Genomic DNA, 19,502 nt, shown 5'->3' with positions numbered 1-19,502 from the left:
CAACTTACAATGCCCTCAGTAGATAACCTTCAGGTACAATACATGTACAAACAAAAAAAGCTGCCTCTTCTGTTTGTGAAAATAAACATTTATGGGGTACGCAAATACAAGGATATAGGATTGCATACAGAAACACCAAAATGCCCCGCAGATAACCTTCAGGTACAATACATGTACAAAGAGAAAAGCTGCCTCTTCTGCTTGTGAAAATAAACATTTATTGGGTACGCAAATACAACAACAATTGACCTAGGTGTTATGAACCTCTGAACCGCAGTTAACCTAAACATTTAGGTAATGTTCACCATTTAGTTATTGTTCACCATTTACAAAAACAAATAGACAGCTTTAAGTTCTCCACTATATGAATACACTGCAAATACCCACAGCAGATTCTCTGTTTGTGAAAATAAACATTTAGTTAATGTTCACCATAGTGTTCAGTAGAGACACATATAAACAGCTTTAAGTTCTCCACTATATGAATACACTGTGAATAAAACAAAAGCTTACAGAATCAAACTCGGGGATACGTATAAAATCTATTATAAAACAAATGAGAAAGGTGTTATAAACCACGTGTAAAATAAATACACGACTAGGCTATAATTATAAACATGTGTTATTCCACAAAATACGGGAATAATATCAAAACTACACCAAATTAAACTATATTAAACTATATCAAAAGGGGGAATCAAACAAGGAGGGACAGCTGGATACCAGCCGTCAGACAAGGGGAGGGGAGGGGTTACACACTTTGATACACTTTGATAGGGGGCGGGGCACCTGTCAGATTGAGTTTGACGAAACCTATGAATTATACACTACTGGCGCCCAACAATGCCTTTTCCAGCATGATGGAGCACCTTGCCTTAAAGCATAGGTGATAACAAAATGGCTCATGGAACAAAACATAGAGATTTTGGGTCCATGGCCTGAAAACTCCCCAGATCTTAATCCCATTGAGAACTTGTGGACAATCATCAAGAGACGGGTGGACAAACAAAAACCAACAAATTCTGGCAAAATGCGAGCATTGATTATGCAAGAATGGACTGCTATCAGTCAGGATTTGGTCCAGAAGTTGATTGAGAGCATGCCAGGGAGAATTACAGAGGTCTTGAAGAAGAAGGGTCAATACTGCAAATATTGACTTGCTGCATTAACTCATTCTAACTGTCAATATAACCTATTGGTACTCATAATATGATTGCAATTATATTTCTGTATGTGATATAAACATCAGACAAACACTAATAAAAACCAGAGGGCAGCAGATCATGTGAAAATATAGTTTTGGTGTCATTCTCAAAAATTTTGGCCTTGACTGTACACATTTACAAAAATTAGTATAAGAAACTAACAAAGTGGCATCAATTTTATTACAACAGAAATAGTATAATAGGGACTGACAGGTCTTCCACTACACCCAACCCTGCAGATGGACATCCAAGCAGGACTGTTAACATTTCCACAAATTATTGTTAACATCTCCAGCAGTAGCAGGCACATAAGCCCCACTAAAGATATCAGAGACTGCAATCATGCAAGAACAATTCAGCACACTAAAAACTACAACATCTAGTAACAGAAGTTTTGAGTTGTCTTCACGTTAGTGGTTCACTAGTGCTTTCAGAAACATTAACACCTACCCCAAATATACTGTGTGCAGAATTATTAGGCAAAGTTGTATTTTAGAGGATTATTTTTATTATTGATCAACAACTATGTTCTCAACCAACCCAAAAGACTCCTAAATATCGAAGCCTAATATTTTTGGAAGTTGGAGTGTTTTTTTTTTTAGATTTGGCTATCTTAGGAGGATATCTGTTTGTGAAGGTAACTATTACTGTGCAGAATTATTAGGCAACTTAATAAAAACCAAATATATTCCCATCTCACTTGTTTATTTTCACCAGGTAAACCAATATAACTGCACAAAATTTAGAAATAAACATTTCTGACATGCAAAAACAAACCCCCAAAAATTAGTGACCAATATAGCCACCTTTCTTTATGATGACACTCAACATCCTTCCATCCATAGATTCTGTCAGTTTCTTGATCTGCTTACGATCAACATTGCGTGCAGCGGCCACCACAGCCTTCCAATAGTAGAAGAAACACACATCCGCACTGCTAAAAGGTCGAACTCAGAGACCGTGTTATGTTGTCGGTCTGGCACCACCGAAAGTGATACTGGCTGTGTAAATCCTCTACACCTGAATCAACGGAGTGCTGCTGCCAGAAAAAATGTACAAAGAATCCAATGGCAAAATAGAAAAAAATAGGCGCACACTTACCCTGTTGCGGTGAATATCACTTTATTAGGACATATAAACAAACGGATAGCAGGGAGGGATCGAGTCAGCCACGGACAACGATCGTTTCGTGCTCTACGGCACTTCAACGGGTCCTAATGCTGAGTGGAACAGGAAAGAGTTTTATAGACCCATCCGGATCCTAAACTCCTCCCCCTGGACTCCAAACATAAACAGTGTTACATTTAAAACAAAATGATGTTAAAAACAACAATGATAAAATAGCACTTGCTGAGAACTGCAAATAAACCGAATATAGTTTTTAGAAACAAAGATTGAGACACTTTTATAAAAAAACAGACATGTCGACTTTGTCATTCAAACCAGATGGTCCTGCTGCGTCTGCGCGCAGGATCCATCTGGCTTCCCTGCGCAGCAGGAGGCGGCACAAATCCCCTCCTCTCTCGGGCAACAGAACCCGCTCTAAACCCGCAAATCTCAATACTTGGGCATCTCCTGCATGGTGAGTGTGTAAATGGTCTATTAACCTCGGAGCTCCTTTCCCTGTTCCAATGGAATAAAAATGCTCCCTAATCCGAACAAATAGCGGACGAAACGTTTTGCCAATGTAGAAGCGTCTACACGGACAAAAAAGAACGTAGACGACGTGAGTAGTCCTGCAAGAAATAAAGTCCCGTACAACATGCTGTATATGGCCTACTCTAATTCTATTACCTGTATGATGGTACTTACAAAAATTGCAACCCCCACAAGTGAAGTTGCCTTTAGGGATACTGTCCGTAAGCCAATTATTTTTGGTAGTAACAAAGCGGTTGCGAACTATGCTGTCTCTAATGTTTCTGCTGCGACGACTAGCAAAGAGAGGTCCCCTATCTATTATTTCTTTAAGGTCAGAATCTTGTCGTAAAATACCCCAATTTTTACGTATGACTGTTCTGATGTGGTTGTAAAGAGGGCCAAATTTAAAGCTAAAGACAAACTTTTTTTCTTTTTGTCTTTTTTTGGAAATGGTGGAAACATCCGTGGCTGATGCTTTATCGTAGGCAGTTTTTAAAACAGAAGGGGGGTACCCTCGTTTCTTGAATCTTCCAATCAAATCGACTGACTGCTGCGCAAACCCTGCAGGATCACTATTGATTCTCTTGACCCTAAGAAGTTGACTATAGGGCAGAGATCCCTTCATATACGGTGGATGAGCACTGTTATAGTGTAATAAAGAATTGCATGCCGAGGGTTTTCGATATACTTTAGTGGAGATCCCCCTGTCATCAATGTATAACTGGACATCCAAAAAGACAAAATTAGTACCCCCAAATTGCGAGGTAAACCCCATGTTCATGGTGTTGGACGCCCCCAGGTACCTCACGAACTCCGTGAAGGCATCCCGGTGCCCGTCCTACACCATGAACATGTCATCGACATACCTAGCATATAGCTTGATATGTCGAAGAAATGGGTAATAGGAACTGCACGTAATGCAAAAACTGCAGTTGAATGCTGGAACAGTATATTTACAGATGACATTCTGGACTCTATTGTCACATATACCAACCAATATATAGACATTATAAAGGACAAGTACATCTGCAACAGAACCATCAAGCCCACAGATGAAATAGAACTGCGTGCTTTTTTTGGATTACTGTACCTTGCAGGAGCTTATAGGGCAAATAGACAAAGTTTGGAGGAACTTTGGGGTAAAGATGGGGATGGAGTTGAAAAATTTAGCCCTGTTATGTCCATAAACAGATTCAAGATTCTAATTCGTTGCCTTCGATTTGACGACAGAACTATCCGAACCGAACGCAAAACACATGACCGACTTGCTCCAATTCGTGATATATTTCAAAGATTTGTTGTAAACTGTAAACAAAGTTATTACCCTGGAGAGAATCTCACTATTGACGAAATGCTCCCTGGTTTTCGTGGTAGATGTGCCTTTCGTCAATATATTCCATCAAAGCCAAACAAATATGGAATAAAAATGTATGCCCTTGTTGATGCCAGTAAGACCTACACTTACAACCTGGAAGTTTATGCAGGAAAACAACCAGAAGGTCCTTACTGTGTGAGCAACAAACCCATTGATGTTGTAAAAAGACTGGCTGAACCCTTATTTGGATCGGGTCGCAATATTACAGCTGACAATTGGTTTACAAGTTGTGATCTGATTGATTATCTGAAAATTCAGAAGCTGTCATATGTGGGAACTGTAAGAAAAAACAAAAGGGAATTGCCGCCACAGTTTGTAAGTGTGAAAGAGAGACAACAGTACAGCAGTATGTTTGCATTCCATAATGGAAAGGCTTTAGTTTCCTATGTACCACATGCCAAAAAAATCGTACTTCTTCTATCAACACTTCATGATGATGCTGCCATCGATCCTGGGACTGGGGCAGAAAAAACCCCGGAGATAATTACATTTTACAATGCCACCAAAGGGGGTGTGGATACAGCAGATCAGATGTGCTCCACTTTCAACGTCAGCAGAAACATCAAACGCTGGCCAATGGTCATATTTTTTGCTATGTTGAATTTGGGTGGTATAAATTCACAAGTAATTTATCTTGAAAACAAGCTTGAACCACTCCTTAGACGATTGTATCTGAAAAAATTGGCCCATGAACTAGTACTTGGAGAGCTACGCAGGAGAAGCGTGAAAACAATCGGTATCCCCTCTCGCCTTCAAGTTCAGCTCAAAAGGTTCCGCCCAGAAGATGATGGTGAAAAGTCACCATCTGCACCACCTCACAAAAGAAGGAGATGCACCACCTGCCAAAAGGAAAGCGGAACCAGAAGGCTTTCAAATTATGAATGTCTCAAATGTCATAAAGCAATTTGCCTGACACATGCAAAAATGGTGTGTAATTCTTGCTATTTGCTCTGCAAGTGTGACTTTTCTGGGGAAACCTCAGCATCTACTTCTGATTGAATATGTTTTTAATAGTACTTAAGGTACCTTAAAATTAAGTTTGTGTTCAAAAATTTTCTTTGTACATTTTTTTGAGAGAGTCGACCTGGGGACTATTTGGCGGGAGTTTTGAAAAGTTTGTATTTCATAGTTATTAGTTTTATGTTAAGTAAATGTTTTTTTTTGCAACTGATTATGTGTAGTCTCTTTTATTACATCCCTATGAAGGTCACTGATCACTTTTAGAGCACTGAAATTGCAAACATTAGATATTATAGGTATTTTTCCAGCAGGCGCCTGACAGGCACATTGTATGTGAACTCGTTAGTCCGAATATTGTATGTGACGGAGGGTTAAAGAAATAATAGATAGGGGACCTCTCTTTGCTAGTCGTCGCAGCAGAAACATTAGAGACAGCATAGTTCGCAACCGCTTTGTTACTACCAAAAATAATTGGCTTACGGACAGTATCCCTAAAGGCAACTTCACTTGTGGGGGTTGCAATTTTTGTAAGTACCATCATACAGGTAATAGAATTAGAGTAGGCCATATACAGCATGTTGTACAGGACTTTATTTCTTGCAGGACTACTCACGTCGTCTACGTTCTTTTTTGTCCGTGTAGACGCTTCTACATTGGCAAAACGTTTCGTCCGCTATTTGTTCGGATTAGGGAGCATTTTTATTCCATTAGAACAGGGAAAGGAGCTCCGAGGTTAATAGACCATTTACACACTCACCATGCAGGAGATGCCCAAGTATTGAGATTTGCGGGTTTAGAGCGGGTTCTGTTGCCCGAGGGAGGAGGGGATTTGTGCCGCCTCCTGCTGCGCAGGGAAGCCAGATGGATCCTGCACGCAGACGCAGCAGGACCATCTGGTTTGAATGACAAAGTCGACATGTCTGTTTTTTTATAAAAGTGTCTCAATCTTTGTTTCTAAAAACTATATTCGGTTTATTTGCAGTTCTCAGCAAGTGCTATTTTATCATTGTTGTTTTTAACATCATTTTGTTTTAAATGTAACACTGTTTATGTTTGGAGTCCAGGGGGAGGAGTTTAGGATCCGGATGGGTCTATAAAACTCTTTCCTGTTCCACTCAGCATTAGGACCCGTTGAAGTGCCGTAGAGCACGAAACAATCGTTGTCCGTGGCTGACTCGATCCCTCCCTGCTATCCGTTTGTTTATATGTCCTAATAAAGTGATATTCACCGCAACAGGGTAAGTGCGCGCTTATTTTTTTCTATTTGGCCACCACAGCCTTCCAGACACTGCTCCGAGAGGTGTACTGTTTTCCCTCCCTGTAGATCACACATGTTATGAGGGATCACAGGTTCTCTATAGGGTTCAGATGAGGTGAACAAGGGGCCATGTCATTATTTTTTCTTCTTTGAGACCTTTACTGGCCAGCCACGCAGTGGAGTAGTTGGAGGCATGTGATGTTGCATTGTCCTGCATGAAAATCATGTTTTTCTTGAACGATACCAACTTCTTCCTGTACCACTGCTTGAAGAAGTTGTCTTCCAGAATCCGGCAGTAGGTCTGGGAGTTGAGCTTCACTCCATCCTCAACCCGAAAAGGTCCCACAAGTTCATCTTTGATGATACAGCCCATACCAGTACCCCACCTCCACCTTGCTGGCATCTGAGTCAGAGTGGAGCTCTCTGCCCTTTACTGATCCAGCCTCTGGTCCATCCATCAAGAGTCACTCTCATTTCATCAGTCCATAAAACCTTTGAAAAGTCAATCTTAAGATATTTTTTGGCCCAGTCTTGACATTTTATCTTATGTTTGTTGCTCAAAGGTGGTCGTTTGTCAGCCTTCCTTACCTTAGCCATGTCCCTGAGTATCGCACACCTTGTGCTTTTTGTTACTACAGTAACGTTGCAGCTCTGAAATATGGCAAAACTGGTGGCAAATGGCATTTTGGCAGCTTCACCCTTGATTTTCCTCAATTCATGGGCAGTTATTTTGTGCCTTTTTTTGCCCAACATGCATCTTGCGGCCCTGTTGGCTATTTGCTATGAAATGCTTGATTGCTCGGTGATCACGCTTCAAAAGTTTGGCAATTTCAAGACTGCTGCATCCCTCTGCAAGACATCTCACAATTTTGGACTTTTCAGAGCCCGTCAAATCTCTCTTCTGACCCATTTTGCCAAAGGAAAGGAAGTTGCCTAATAATTAAGCACACCTTATATAGCATTTTGATGTCATTAGACAACACCCCTCATCATTTCAGTCTTCCTGGAGCAGAACAATATTGTATCATACAATTATTAGGTTCTGTAGAAGGACGTAGATCTGGGGATTTATTATGATGGAATATAGGCTGAACTGGATGGACAAATGTCTTTTTTTGGCCTTACTAAATATGTGACTAATATGTAATATGATCCCTGTTAACCTCACAGGGGAATGTAGCCCACTAACGGGGTAAAAGGCAAACAGTGGTCACACAATCAACCAACGCAGTCAACAAACACCTATCCGGAGGTACCGTAATTCTAAAGGCTAAATGCCAGCCCTGAGTTCATTTCATACAGGTTCATATCACCGCCACAACATGACAATGTGGGATATGGTGGGCTGTATCACATTCTGCAGCTGAAAATATATATTTTTTTAATCTACTTAAGGTCTGCAGACAGCTTCATATCACTGCCAAAACATGACAATGTGAAATACAACAGGCTGTACAACATTAAGCAGCAGAAAAAATCTAATTTTTTTTAAATGCACGTTAGGTCTGTAGACAGATTTATGTCACCTAAACAACATGACAATGTGGGATACAGCAGACTGTTTCATATTTAGCAACAGAAAAAAAATATATTTTTTTAAATCACCACAGCACTAAATGACAAGGTGGGATACAGCAGGCTGTTTCACGTCTAGCTAGTGAAAAAATATTATTTAGAATGCTATACTCATGCATGGAGCACAATAGAAGCAGTACACAACATACTTGTAGGACATATGCCCTGCTGGCTTTGTCTGTGGACCTCAATAATGGGCAAAAAAAAGCTGGAAGGTAAATTTAACGGCCACACTGGACACTAGCTAGCTACACTTTATGAACTTATATAGAACCACGTAGCTAACTAGCTAAAATCTGGGATTCAGCAGGCTTTTTCACAAATAGCTAGTGAAAAAATATTAAGTAGAATGCTATACTCATGCATGGAGCACAATAGAAACAGTGCACAACTGGCTTTGTCTGTGAACATCAGTAATGGGCAAAAAAAAAGTGCTGGAAGGTAAATTTAACATCCACACTGGACACTACCTAGCTACACTATCTGACTGATTTACACCTGTCTAACTAGCTAAAATCTTGCTGTTAACAGTGCCAGTGTCAGGAGCATCCTCTCTGCAATGCTGCAGTGTCAAAATGATGTTAAAATAACATGTCCACTATTTATATGGAGAGGGACATGTGATTTTAGCAGTCAATGACACAAGCCATTGTGTCAGGACATTGTGGGTGTTTCCTGCACCCTGATTGGCTAGCCGCAATGTGCACACATAAAGTTTGGAAAAAAAGACTGTGTACAAGAACTTTGCAGCTCTGAGCTCTGCAAACCCCTTCCCCTCATCAAATACATACCAAACGCTCAAGATGCACAACGAATATCAATGCTAAAGTGCTGAAAATACTTATATGGCAACGCAAATATTTTCCTGCACTTTAACCGAATGTTACCAATTTTTCCTGATTTTATAAAATTTTGCTCATGTTTCCAATTTATGTTTGGCGATTGCTTTCTGAACAAATACGCTCATCAGTAGTCTGCATCACTGCCCATGCCCCAAAACTCTTTTTTCGATTTCTGTCTGATTGCATCATAAAATACTCCATCCATACTGGTTGAAACATTGTATGACTTCCCCTACTGGAAGCCGAAGCAAGGAGACTGGTTGGGGAAACTTTTCAAAGGCTGCTAAGTGATTATCTATGCCAAAGTAAAATTAATAGTGGAGACCACTTACATTTGGTGTTACCAAAAAATAAGGTTCAATATTTCTTTTTTTACTTACTTTGGGAAGGAGATATCCTCTGAAGTTTACATCCTGAGTAGTAGCGTGGGGCAAATTGGCTGGAACAATGTTGCCAAATCTTTGAATCTCATGGATGACGGCTTCAGTATACGGCATCTCTTTACGATGAATAGTTTGGGGCTCATTTGATCCAATGACTTTATCGATCTCACTTTGGACATTTTCTATTTCCAACACAAATACATAAAGCTATGTGTAAAAAAAAAGGATATTTGACGAGAACTTTCATCCATAAAAATGATAAGATTTCAGCCAGATTTCCAATATGGCATTTGATATCATTGTGATTGTTATGAAATTGCAGGTTACGTAACTTTAATTTCCCCCCTATAGTAAAAATGATTTCTATATTTTTCTGTGGAGAAATTTTGAGATTGTAATTTTGCAATATCCGGGCAAGGGAAAAGGTTAAATGCGACAATACAACATGAGTTGAAATTCGGCATATATAAAATTTTTGGAGTAGGTCAAATAATAGAAAGTATGTGAAAAATAATAATGTACATTTAGACAGAATAATGTTGAAAAGCTGAAAGGGAAGAAAGAGAAGAAAAAAGGGGGGGAGGAGGTGAACTTGGATACGGTAGGACAAACGGGAAATTAGGGATAAGAGAAAGAAAAGAAGGGGGAAAAGATCAAAACAATAGTCCACTGAGAGTGGTGACACAGTAATGAGCAACAATCATAAAAGATTTCCACTTGACATATCCACTGGCTGTAGAGCCGTATCAATCAGCTGTAAAGGACTCTGCAAGGGGAGAAAAGACTGAATTCCATAATGTCCATTTAGATTTATGCTTTGTAAGTGAGTTGTTGTTCAAGAAAAAAACTAATTTGAAGAAGTTATGGGATGCTAATCTGTTTAGTAGCATATTGAGACGGGAATTGTCTCGGATTTCCACCTGGCACCTAGAAGCATTTTGGCAACTGAGAAAATATGAAAGAAGATTAATGTAATATCTATAGGAAGAGAGTCAGAGTCTAGGGACGAAAGAGAGAGTTGAGGAGACATAATTAATTTGTATTACCCTATTTTAAAAATAAGATCAAAAACCTCCTTCAAAAAGGGTTTTATTTTTGACCACAACCAAAAAAACGTGTATTATATTGTCTTTAAATCCACATCCTCTCCAACATGTGTCTGGATAAGAAAGGAAAGCTGAGATGAGTCTAACAAGGGTAAGATGCCATCATGCAAGAATTTTAAAATAATTTTCCTAAATATTGGAGTTGATATTGTTTTTATACATCAATTTAAAGGTTTGTTGCCAAGCTTTAATAGAATTTTTTTTATTTACATCTTGTTCCCATTTGATTATGTGATTTTACTTGACAAATTTTGTGTCTGAAGTAAAAGGAGAATATATATTTTTCATATTGAAACAAAAAGGGGATTTCTTAAAATAGCATTAATATCCTTAGGTAAAACGAAGGTGAGAGATATTTTGCTTCTAATAAATTTTCTACGATCTAGGAGGTTGTAGAGTTCCTCATCTGGTAGACAGAATGCAAATTTTAAAGTTTGAAAATGTGCTATAATATCTTTATTGGGTCCTGTAAGTAGACACAAACAGTCTTTGATGCCTAGTTTAGATCATGTATGGAAAATTAGGAAAAATGGGAAAGGAAATATTAAATGGCACATTTTCTGGTGGAAAAGAGGATAGATTCTGAGATGTTAATTTATATATTTTTTCCATTGTGTAATTGTGGCGTTTAATAATATATAGGAAGGTAGCGGAAGGGAAGGAAGCTATATATGTAATAAAATTAGGGATATTAATGGGCTTTGATTATTTTGGTCTTCTTCCAAAGTAACCCAATTGTGTTTCATGTTGGGTATAAGCCACTTTCCACTCTGTAGGGTAATATTTTCTTCATAATAAGTTTGTAAATTAGGGAGGGCTATACCCCCTTTATCCTTACTTTTGAAAAAGATATTTATGCTTATTCTTCGTGTGTTTTTTTATGGCATATGAATCATGATAGTTGTTTGGGAAATTTATTAATCCAGGATGAAGAGATAACTAAAGGGACATTACTAAAAATATATAGAAGTCTAGGATTTCCGTTTGGGCATTTGATATAATCATGGTTGTTATGATATTGGAGGTTATGTAACCTTAATTTCCCCTTTATTAGTCAATTTTTTCCATATTCTTCTGTAGAGAAATTTTGAGATTGCAACTTTACCTAAGCCAAAAGTTATTTTTGACCCCTAGGAGTTGTATTTGGAATTTGTGCTCTCTTAGATAAGCATCACTATTACAAAATGCCTCGCCTGGTCCTCAGTAATGCTCCTCCTAGCCTCTTTTTCCTTTAGTGCACAACATTGGGCATCTTATCTATTCACCGAGGCTTGTGCCGAGAAGGTCCCTAATGTCATGACACACACCATGAGGTTGTAACATCACAACATGCATCCCCTAAAGTTCTGACTTTTGCTAAGGCGGCACATGATGACTACATAACGTGTCTTGGGATGTCAGAATCTTTTTATTATTTATTTAAAAGCCTTCAGCTCGATCTAGGGCCATAGCTACTTGTTGGATGAATGATCTGTAGGAAGTTTGATCTTGTGCCAGCATAGATAGGTTCACTGTCATATTGATAGTATCAAGCCATCAAAATGCTCAACTTCCTTTGTCTTGTACCTTATATTTTCACAAACATGATGTCCTTCTTCAGTGATTGCTCTCTTCATGATGTGTCCAAGTAGGAAAGGCATTTCCAGCTGGTGTAAAATAAATGTCTGACCTGCTGAGCACAGTTGAAGGTACATGGCTGCCACAATAATCATCCACAGAAAATAATATAAGTACAGATAATGATAAAAGAATTTGTATCACTGTCTGATTTTAATTCGTGAAAGGTGAAAGCAAAATGATGTAAAAATGATACATTTCCATACAAAAAGGGGGTCTCTTACTTTGGATTTCTGGATACTTCATCATTAGTAGAAGGCCCCATCTAAGGGTGAGTGCGGTTGTCTCCATGCCAGCTTCAAAGAGCTCCTCCACCAGGACTGTTAGGTTTTCATTGGTGAAGTATAATTTAGGATTTGGCTTTTCCTAATGTAAAAAATACATAAAAAACATGTTCTTTGAGAAGCCACTTTGAACTGCTGCTCTAGCAAGAATTCAAATTCAAGCATTAGTTGCAAACACGGAGCATGAGGAGGGGAGCAGAGAAGCTAACAATAGGAGAGTGTTTGTAAATATTGCTTTCACATGAATTTTTGCCAAAGCAGCAGATCAAAGGAGCTTCTAAAATAGCATGAACTTGGTAGTTAAAATAGCACTTTTAGCATTGTTTTATAGCATTAGTGTTATAACAGTGTGTTAAAATGTTTCTGTATGTGACAGTTTTGTGACTATTTCTACAATATATCTTATCATATGTGCTGGACATATCCATATGCTCCCATTCACTAGATAGATATATCTGTCTGTCTGTCTATCTACGGTATCGTTCCTGTGGTGTGAATAAGGCCATGTAATAAGACTGAAGCATTCCTAGCATTTTACATTGTGACACCCTGGTATAGTGCTGATTTGTCAGCTATACAGTACTAGATTGTGGCCCGATTCTAACGCATCGGGTATTCTAGAATATGCATGTCCCCGTAGTATATGGACAATGATGATTCCAGAATTCGCGGCAGACTGTGACCGTCGCTGATTGGTCGAGGCAACCTTTATGACATCATCGTTGCCATGCTGTGACCGTCGCTGATTGGTCGAGGCCTGGCGGCCTGGACCAATCAGAGACGCGTGATTTCCAGGACAGATAGACAGACAGAAAAACCCTTAGACAATTTTATATATATAGATGTCTGGTTCATTGGTACCTGAGTAGTGTTAAACTCTATCTATCTAGCTAGAGCTATCTATCATCTATGATAGCAAAAAAATGGTACAGCACCAGCAACAGCTAAAAATGGAAATAGTGGGTGGAATGCCCCCAGGCAAATCCAAACCTTAATAATATCCATGAAAATAGAGGCATCACTCTCAGGTCAAAAATATAAATGGTTTATTGACTTATTGTGATGGTGTCATTTTGTTCCAAGTGCAGAACTTTCTAAACCCAAGTGCTTGAGAAATTTCATAATCCAAGGGTTTGAGAAAGTTCCAGAGGTGGAACGAAATTTTCATGATCCGTTCCAGGGTGTATTAGTGTCTGCCCTTTTTTGGACGGATCATATCAAGGGTTAACTTTGCTATGCCTCATTCTGGGTTCGGGTTTGCTATTTAGCTCCCATGAATCTTGCTGGCAGTGTCAGTTATAGTTCTGTCTTCGGCTTGAGAACCTGACTCTGGAAACCCTTGGTTTGTCCTGCTGTAAACCCTGACTTGTCCTGTGTCTGTAATCCCCCACTGTCTACCTTTTCCCTGCGTTTTTCTGTTCTGACTGATTCTCTTATGCTGAACTCCTGGCTTGGTTATTGACTCTGTCTTGATTTGTCCCTATTGTACCGTATTTTGCTTGCCCTGGTTTACAGATCTCTTGCTATGTCCTGACTATGCTTTCTGTTTAATCCTTTTGTACTGACGTGTTATCTTGTGTCCTGACTCGGCTTTTTCTGACTACTCTCTTGCCACTAGGTTGCATCTGTTCAGCTGCTCAGTGTTTGCAGTCTTGCACCGCTATTAAACTCCCCCTGGTGTAAGTTGCGCTGTATTGCACTGCAGCTTCATGACATTATAACTGACCACACATTTAAAGGGGATTTTGTAATTTTTTTTTCTCTGGTCATGGATCCGCTTTGCAACCTGGCGGATCAAGTGTCCAATCTGACACAGATGGTGCTGGATTTTTCTAAGAAACATCAGTCCCTTGTCACGTCTCATACTCATTTACAGAAAAAACTGACTGAGACTGTTATGACCATGCAGGGAGACACCTCTCATGTTGTTGGCCTGCCTGGTGACTCAGTGGATGTCTCTTTGCACTCTCCTAAACCTACTGTCGGACTCCCAGGTGCCTTCTTTAGGGAGAGGGAGAGATTTCATACTTTTAAGGAGAGTTGCAAGCTTTTTTTTTTCTTAGACCTCGATCTTCTGGAGATGAGAGTCAACCGGTGGGGTTAATTATTTCCTTACTACAGGAGGGACCTCAATCATGGGCTTTCTCTTTACCTGCTTCTGCCCCTGAACGTGTGTCTGTGGATAGATTCTATGAGGCTTTGGGACTTATTTATGACGAACCGGACCGGGTCAGGGTTGCAGAGGACATGATCATGAGTCTCTCCCAGAATGAACTCACTGCTGAACAGTATTGTTCTGAGTTTAGGCGGTGGTCCGTTGAGGTGTCCTGGGATGACTCTGCTCTGAGATGCCTGTTTGAGAGAGGACTTTTTGATCATCTCAAGGACGTGCTGGCCCTTCATACGCCACCCAGTTTCCTGGTAGAGGCCATGACTCAGGCCATTCGTATGGACCGGAGATTACGGAAGAGAAGAATTATCCAGTGTGAGATTCCTATTTTGCCTGTCAAGTCTGAGGAGACTATGGAAGTTGGTGCCATCAATTTCAAGGAGAAGGAGAGGAAACGGTGACGTGATGGGAAATTATGTTTTTATTGTGGAAATCCAGGACATTGGAAGAAAGACTGCCCCTCTTGTCCATCAAGTAACAAGCTGCCGAGTCTGGATGATGATCTTGGAGGTCATCCAGACACTCAGGTACCATTTTTATCATGTCAAAAAGTTTTGCTAGAGGTGGACCTGTGTTATGGAGGTGTTTTTTCATCCACCTCAGCATTTGTGGACTGTGGATCTTCCATGAACTTCATTGACTATAGTTGGTGTCCAAGTTAAAGTTAGGGACAGTTAGGCTAGAGACTCCTATCCATATCGTTGCCATTGATAAGACACCGTTGGCTCAAAATGTCCTTAGATTTGTCTCTGAGGAGTTCCTCCTCAAGGTGGGTTCCTTGCACCAGGAACGAATTTCATGTTTTGTTATGAATAATCTTCCTGCGGGACTGGTGTTGTGGTTTCCCTGGTTGCAGAGGCATAATCCTGTTATAGACTCAGGATCTCGTGATATTGTTAAATGGGGTCCTAATTGTTCCAATGGTTGTCTTTCTGCTGTGTGTGTGTCCGCCATTTGTCCGGAAGGTATTCCGGAGTACCTAAAGGACTTTGGTGATGTGTTCTCCGAAAAAGAGGCTGAGGTCTTACCACCCCATCGTCCTTATGATTGTACCATCAATCTTATTCCGGGTTCTAAATTGCCCAAAGCCCGTTTGTACACTCTTTCTGGCCCGGAACGTACTGCTATGAAAAACTCTGCTTTTTCATACGTACTGCTCTGATAGTCTACGCAAAGGTCACATCCGTCCCTCTGTTTCACCTGTGGCCGCCTGATTTTTTTTTTGCCAAGAAAAAAGATGGTGGTTTACGTCCATGCCTCGATTTCCGGGAACTAAATAAAATTACGTTGAGAAATACCTACCCTCTTCCACTCATTCCTGATTTCTATAACCAATTCTGTCTGTCACTGCATCCCGCAGCCTGCTTACACCTGTACTTGCAAGTGAAAATCAGCAGTAGAATCATCAACTCATCAACTTGAGTCTGAATGTACTGTACTGCAGGCACCTTGGGTCAACACACTGCCCCCTGGTGGTACGTGACTGCCGGGTGTTTAACTGGCTAGGTGCAGACATAGGTAGATTCTCTTAGGATATGGATGGATCTGTCCTTAAACTGAGCAAAGTCCATGTCAGGGTTATGCAACAACATCATGCACAGTTGAACCTTACTAGAGTCAGACAAAAGGAGCTCAATGAACTGCTCTATCAGCATTTTGTTCTCATTTTTTACACTGGATTATTTTTTTAACGGTTTGCAGCGCCTCCTGCGGGTTAAGGGCATAATCTCTCTCATACACTCTCGCACCCCTCCAATCTATTCTAAACTCTACTGCCCGACTAATCTACATGTCCCCCCGCTATTCCCCAGCTTCACCCCTCTGTCAATCCCTTCACTGGCTCCCCATTGCACAGAGACTCCAGGACAAAACCCTAACCATAACATACAAAGTCATCCACAACCTGTCTCCTCCATACATCTGTGACCTCGTCTCCCAGTCCTTTCCTGCACGCAACCTCCGATCCTCACAAGATCTCCTTCTCTACTCCCCTCTTATCTCCTCTTCAAACAACCGCATAAAAGATTTCTCTCTTGTATCACCCCTACTACGGAACTCTCTACCACAACATATCAAACTCTTGCCTACCATCGAAACCTTCAAAAGGAGCCTGAAGACCCACCTCTTCCGACAAGCCTACAACCTGCAGTGACCACGATCGACCGAACCGCTGCATGACCAGCTCTACCCTCACCTACTGTATACTCACCCATCCCTTGTAGATTGTGAGCCTTCGCGGGCAGGGTCCTCATTCCTCCTGTACCAGTTATGACTTGTATTGTTTAAGATTATTGTACTTGTTTTTATTAGGTATACCCCTCCTTACATGTAAAGCGCCATGGAATAAATGGTGCTATAACAATAAATAATAATATTAATAATAATAATCTAACCGTGTCCTGTGATTTCTGTCTGCAGCTGAAAAATCACAACTTTATTTCTGAAGCAGTTCGAGTGTCAAATGTATCTCTTAGCCTAGCAAAAATGTCTTTAGGCTATGTGCACACATTCAGGATTTCTCGCAGAAAATTCCTGAGAAAAACCTGAAATTTTGTGCAAGAAATCTGCAAGAAATCTGCATGCGTTTTTGCCGCGTTTTTGATGCGTTTTTTCCAGACATTTCCCAATGCATTTTGTAATGGAAATTCCACAAAAAAACCCGCAAAATTAATGAACATGCTCCGTTTTTTTCCGCGATATGTTTTTTTCGTGGAAAAAACGCATCATGTGCACAAAACATGCGGAATTCATTCTAAATGATGGGATGCTTATTGTATGCTGTTTTTTTGCGGTTTTATAGCGTTTTTATTGGGAAAAAACACGAAAAAACTGCGAAAAAGCAGCAACAGCACAACCTTACAGTCTTTTTATCAGTTGCTGGCCAAGATTTAACTTATCTCTGGGCACTGAGATGACTTGTAAGTATCCTGACTGTCTGTTCTTCTGACATAGGGTAGATTTCAAACAGGCTGCACAGCTTCTAATTGAAGTCACTTGTACGGTGTTCGGTTCGCCTGTGTACTGTGGCATCCATGCAGCACCTGGTATATAAGGGATTGTTAGTGGCAATACGGGATTCGCAGCTGCTGCACCTTGAGGGTCCCCGGTATTAGAAATCTTTCCCGCTAGTTAACTCTTGCAAGGGTGAGGCTCACCACTGCAGGTCGTTGCTCCTGTAAAATCCTGGGTGGCCGGGGTCACTGCACGCAGTGTGACCAGGACTTCCTCTCTGCCGCAGGAACTTGAAGCAACAACAGTTCTTTAAAAATGTTAGGGTCTTTAGGCACAAGGTATCCTGTTCGAGATGCCATGTCTTGAATCGTCCAGAGCTGGGTACTCAGGTCAGCGTTGGTTTCTGGGGGTCACAGAGATGGCAGCCACTCCTGGTGCCTGTGCTCCGGGGACAGTGAAGTAGGGATTAAAAATAAAAATTAAAAAAGAAAATAGAAAAAAGAAAAAAGAGTTTGTGACGCCAGTTGGAGTGTTCAGCTGTAAGATGGCCGGCACTGCAGATGATCCCTGGGGGGGTAGGTGATGATGGCAGTGCAGGTGCTTAACTCCTCTCCAACTAGAGCTGGACCCCATGGACAGTGATAGAAGTAGATGGCACAGAGTAGTAAGGCAGGAGACAAGGTAAGTCACTTTACCATTTTTTGAAGTTCAGATACAGTTTCAGAGGATGGAATACAGCTCTCACCAGGAATTCAGTCGGCTCTGCACGATGGGAATTATCTCTCTGCTGTGATTCAGTATAATCTCCCTGTTGCTCTAATCCCTCCTGGGACAAAGATTTCCTGGAGTCTGAAACTTCCAGTACAGCCAAGAACTCACGGTGTTTTCTCCCCCGGCAACTTGCAGCGTCAATCCTCTCACTGATTCTCTGTTATGAAAACTACACAGCATGTCAGCTTACCTCCCAACTCTGGAAGTCTGGATGGCCTAGGGGCTGATACCCTGATCCTTCTCAACACTGTCCCTGGAGGAAGCATTGTCTCTCCTCCCTGAACTTCCTCCATTTTCTTTTCCACTGTCCCTTCACAGACAAACTACACCCCTCCCAGTTAGGGTATCTGTGCAAAGCTCTAAGCTTCAGGCAGAGTTAGGGAGTGGGGTAAATTGTCTGTGCAGCTATCCCCAGCAGAGAAAGCATAGCTCCCATCATTTGTAATACATATATAAAATAGTACACATGTGACCATTTTGTGGCAACATAGACACAGAGCGCCACAATAGTAAAGAAAGAAAAATCACAAAAACCATCAAAAACCCTGTAAAAAAAAATCTGAATATCAAAACAACGCAAAAATGCTTCAGGAAAACAATGCCAGAATTCCTGACACGTCACCTGCTTGTAAAACTCAGCTGGCTCACCTAAAATTAAAGGATGTCCATTTCACATTTCTGATTCTGTTTTCACTGCGCTGAATCTACTATATAATTGTCTAAGGGTCACTTCCGTCTTTCTGTCTGTCTGTCTTTCTGTCTGTCTGTAACGGAAATCTCAAGTCGCTGATTGGTCGCGGCAAAACAGCCACGACCAATCAGCGACAGTCACAGTCCGGCGGCAAAATGCCGCTCCTTAATCCCTGCAGTCAGTGCCCGCTCCATACGCCCCTACAGTCAGCGCTCACACAGGGTTAATGGCAGCGTTAACGGACCGCGTTATGACGCGGTGTAACGCACTCCGTTAACGCTGCTATTAACCCTGTGTGACAAACTTTTTACTATTGGTGCTGCCTATGCAACATCAATAGTAAAAAGATCAAATGTTAAAAATAATAAAAAAATAAAAAATCATTATACACTCACCTTCCGGATCCAGCCCATTTCTTAACCGCTCCTCGCGACGCTCCGGTGACTGGTCCATGCATTGCGGTCTCGCGAGATGATGACGTACGGTCTCGCGAGACCACACATCAACATCTCGCGAGATCGCAATGCACTCTTGGGAGGGACGGGCACAGTCCGGCCACTCACTACTCCCCCCCCAGTCAGCGCCCGTCGCGTCGCCCACATAGCGTTGTAGCAGTCCAATAAACCGACTGCGTTACACCACGGCATAACGCGTTGTAACTACGTGGTTGTGTTA

At 40.9% G+C, this 19,502-nt stretch overlaps 2 protein-coding genes across 2 annotated transcripts in view; one reads left to right on the top strand and one right to left on the bottom strand.

Moving 5' to 3' along the window:
- The window catches only part of LOC138638720 (cytochrome P450 2C31-like), a 60,720-nt gene extending 48,394 nt beyond the window's left edge, over nt 1-12,326 (bottom strand). Inside the window, exons 1-2 of the mRNA XM_069728245.1 lie at nt 12,184-12,326; nt 9,234-9,418 (exon numbers count right to left, since the gene is read on the bottom strand). Of these exons, the coding sequence (XP_069584346.1) occupies nt 9,234-9,418; nt 12,184-12,250 (252 nt within the window). The 5' untranslated portion in view covers nt 12,251-12,326. The remainder of the gene's footprint in view (nt 1-9,233; nt 9,419-12,183) is intronic.
- Nucleotides 12,327-14,673: 2,347 nt separating this feature from the next.
- Nucleotides 14,674-19,502, top strand: part of LOC138637933 (cytochrome P450 2K1-like) — a 32,188-nt gene continuing 27,359 nt past the window's right edge. Inside the window, exons 1-2 of the mRNA XM_069726852.1 lie at nt 14,674-14,776; nt 14,852-14,940. Of these exons, the coding sequence (XP_069582953.1) occupies nt 14,674-14,776; nt 14,852-14,940 (192 nt within the window). The remainder of the gene's footprint in view (nt 14,777-14,851; nt 14,941-19,502) is intronic.

This window comes from Ranitomeya imitator, chromosome 5 (assembly GCF_032444005.1).
Source record: "Ranitomeya imitator isolate aRanImi1 chromosome 5, aRanImi1.pri, whole genome shotgun sequence".
Taxonomy (NCBI): domain Eukaryota; kingdom Metazoa; phylum Chordata; class Amphibia; order Anura; family Dendrobatidae; genus Ranitomeya; species Ranitomeya imitator.
Note: the sequence above shows the minus strand (reverse complement) of the source record. Positions and strands in the feature narration are given on the sequence as shown.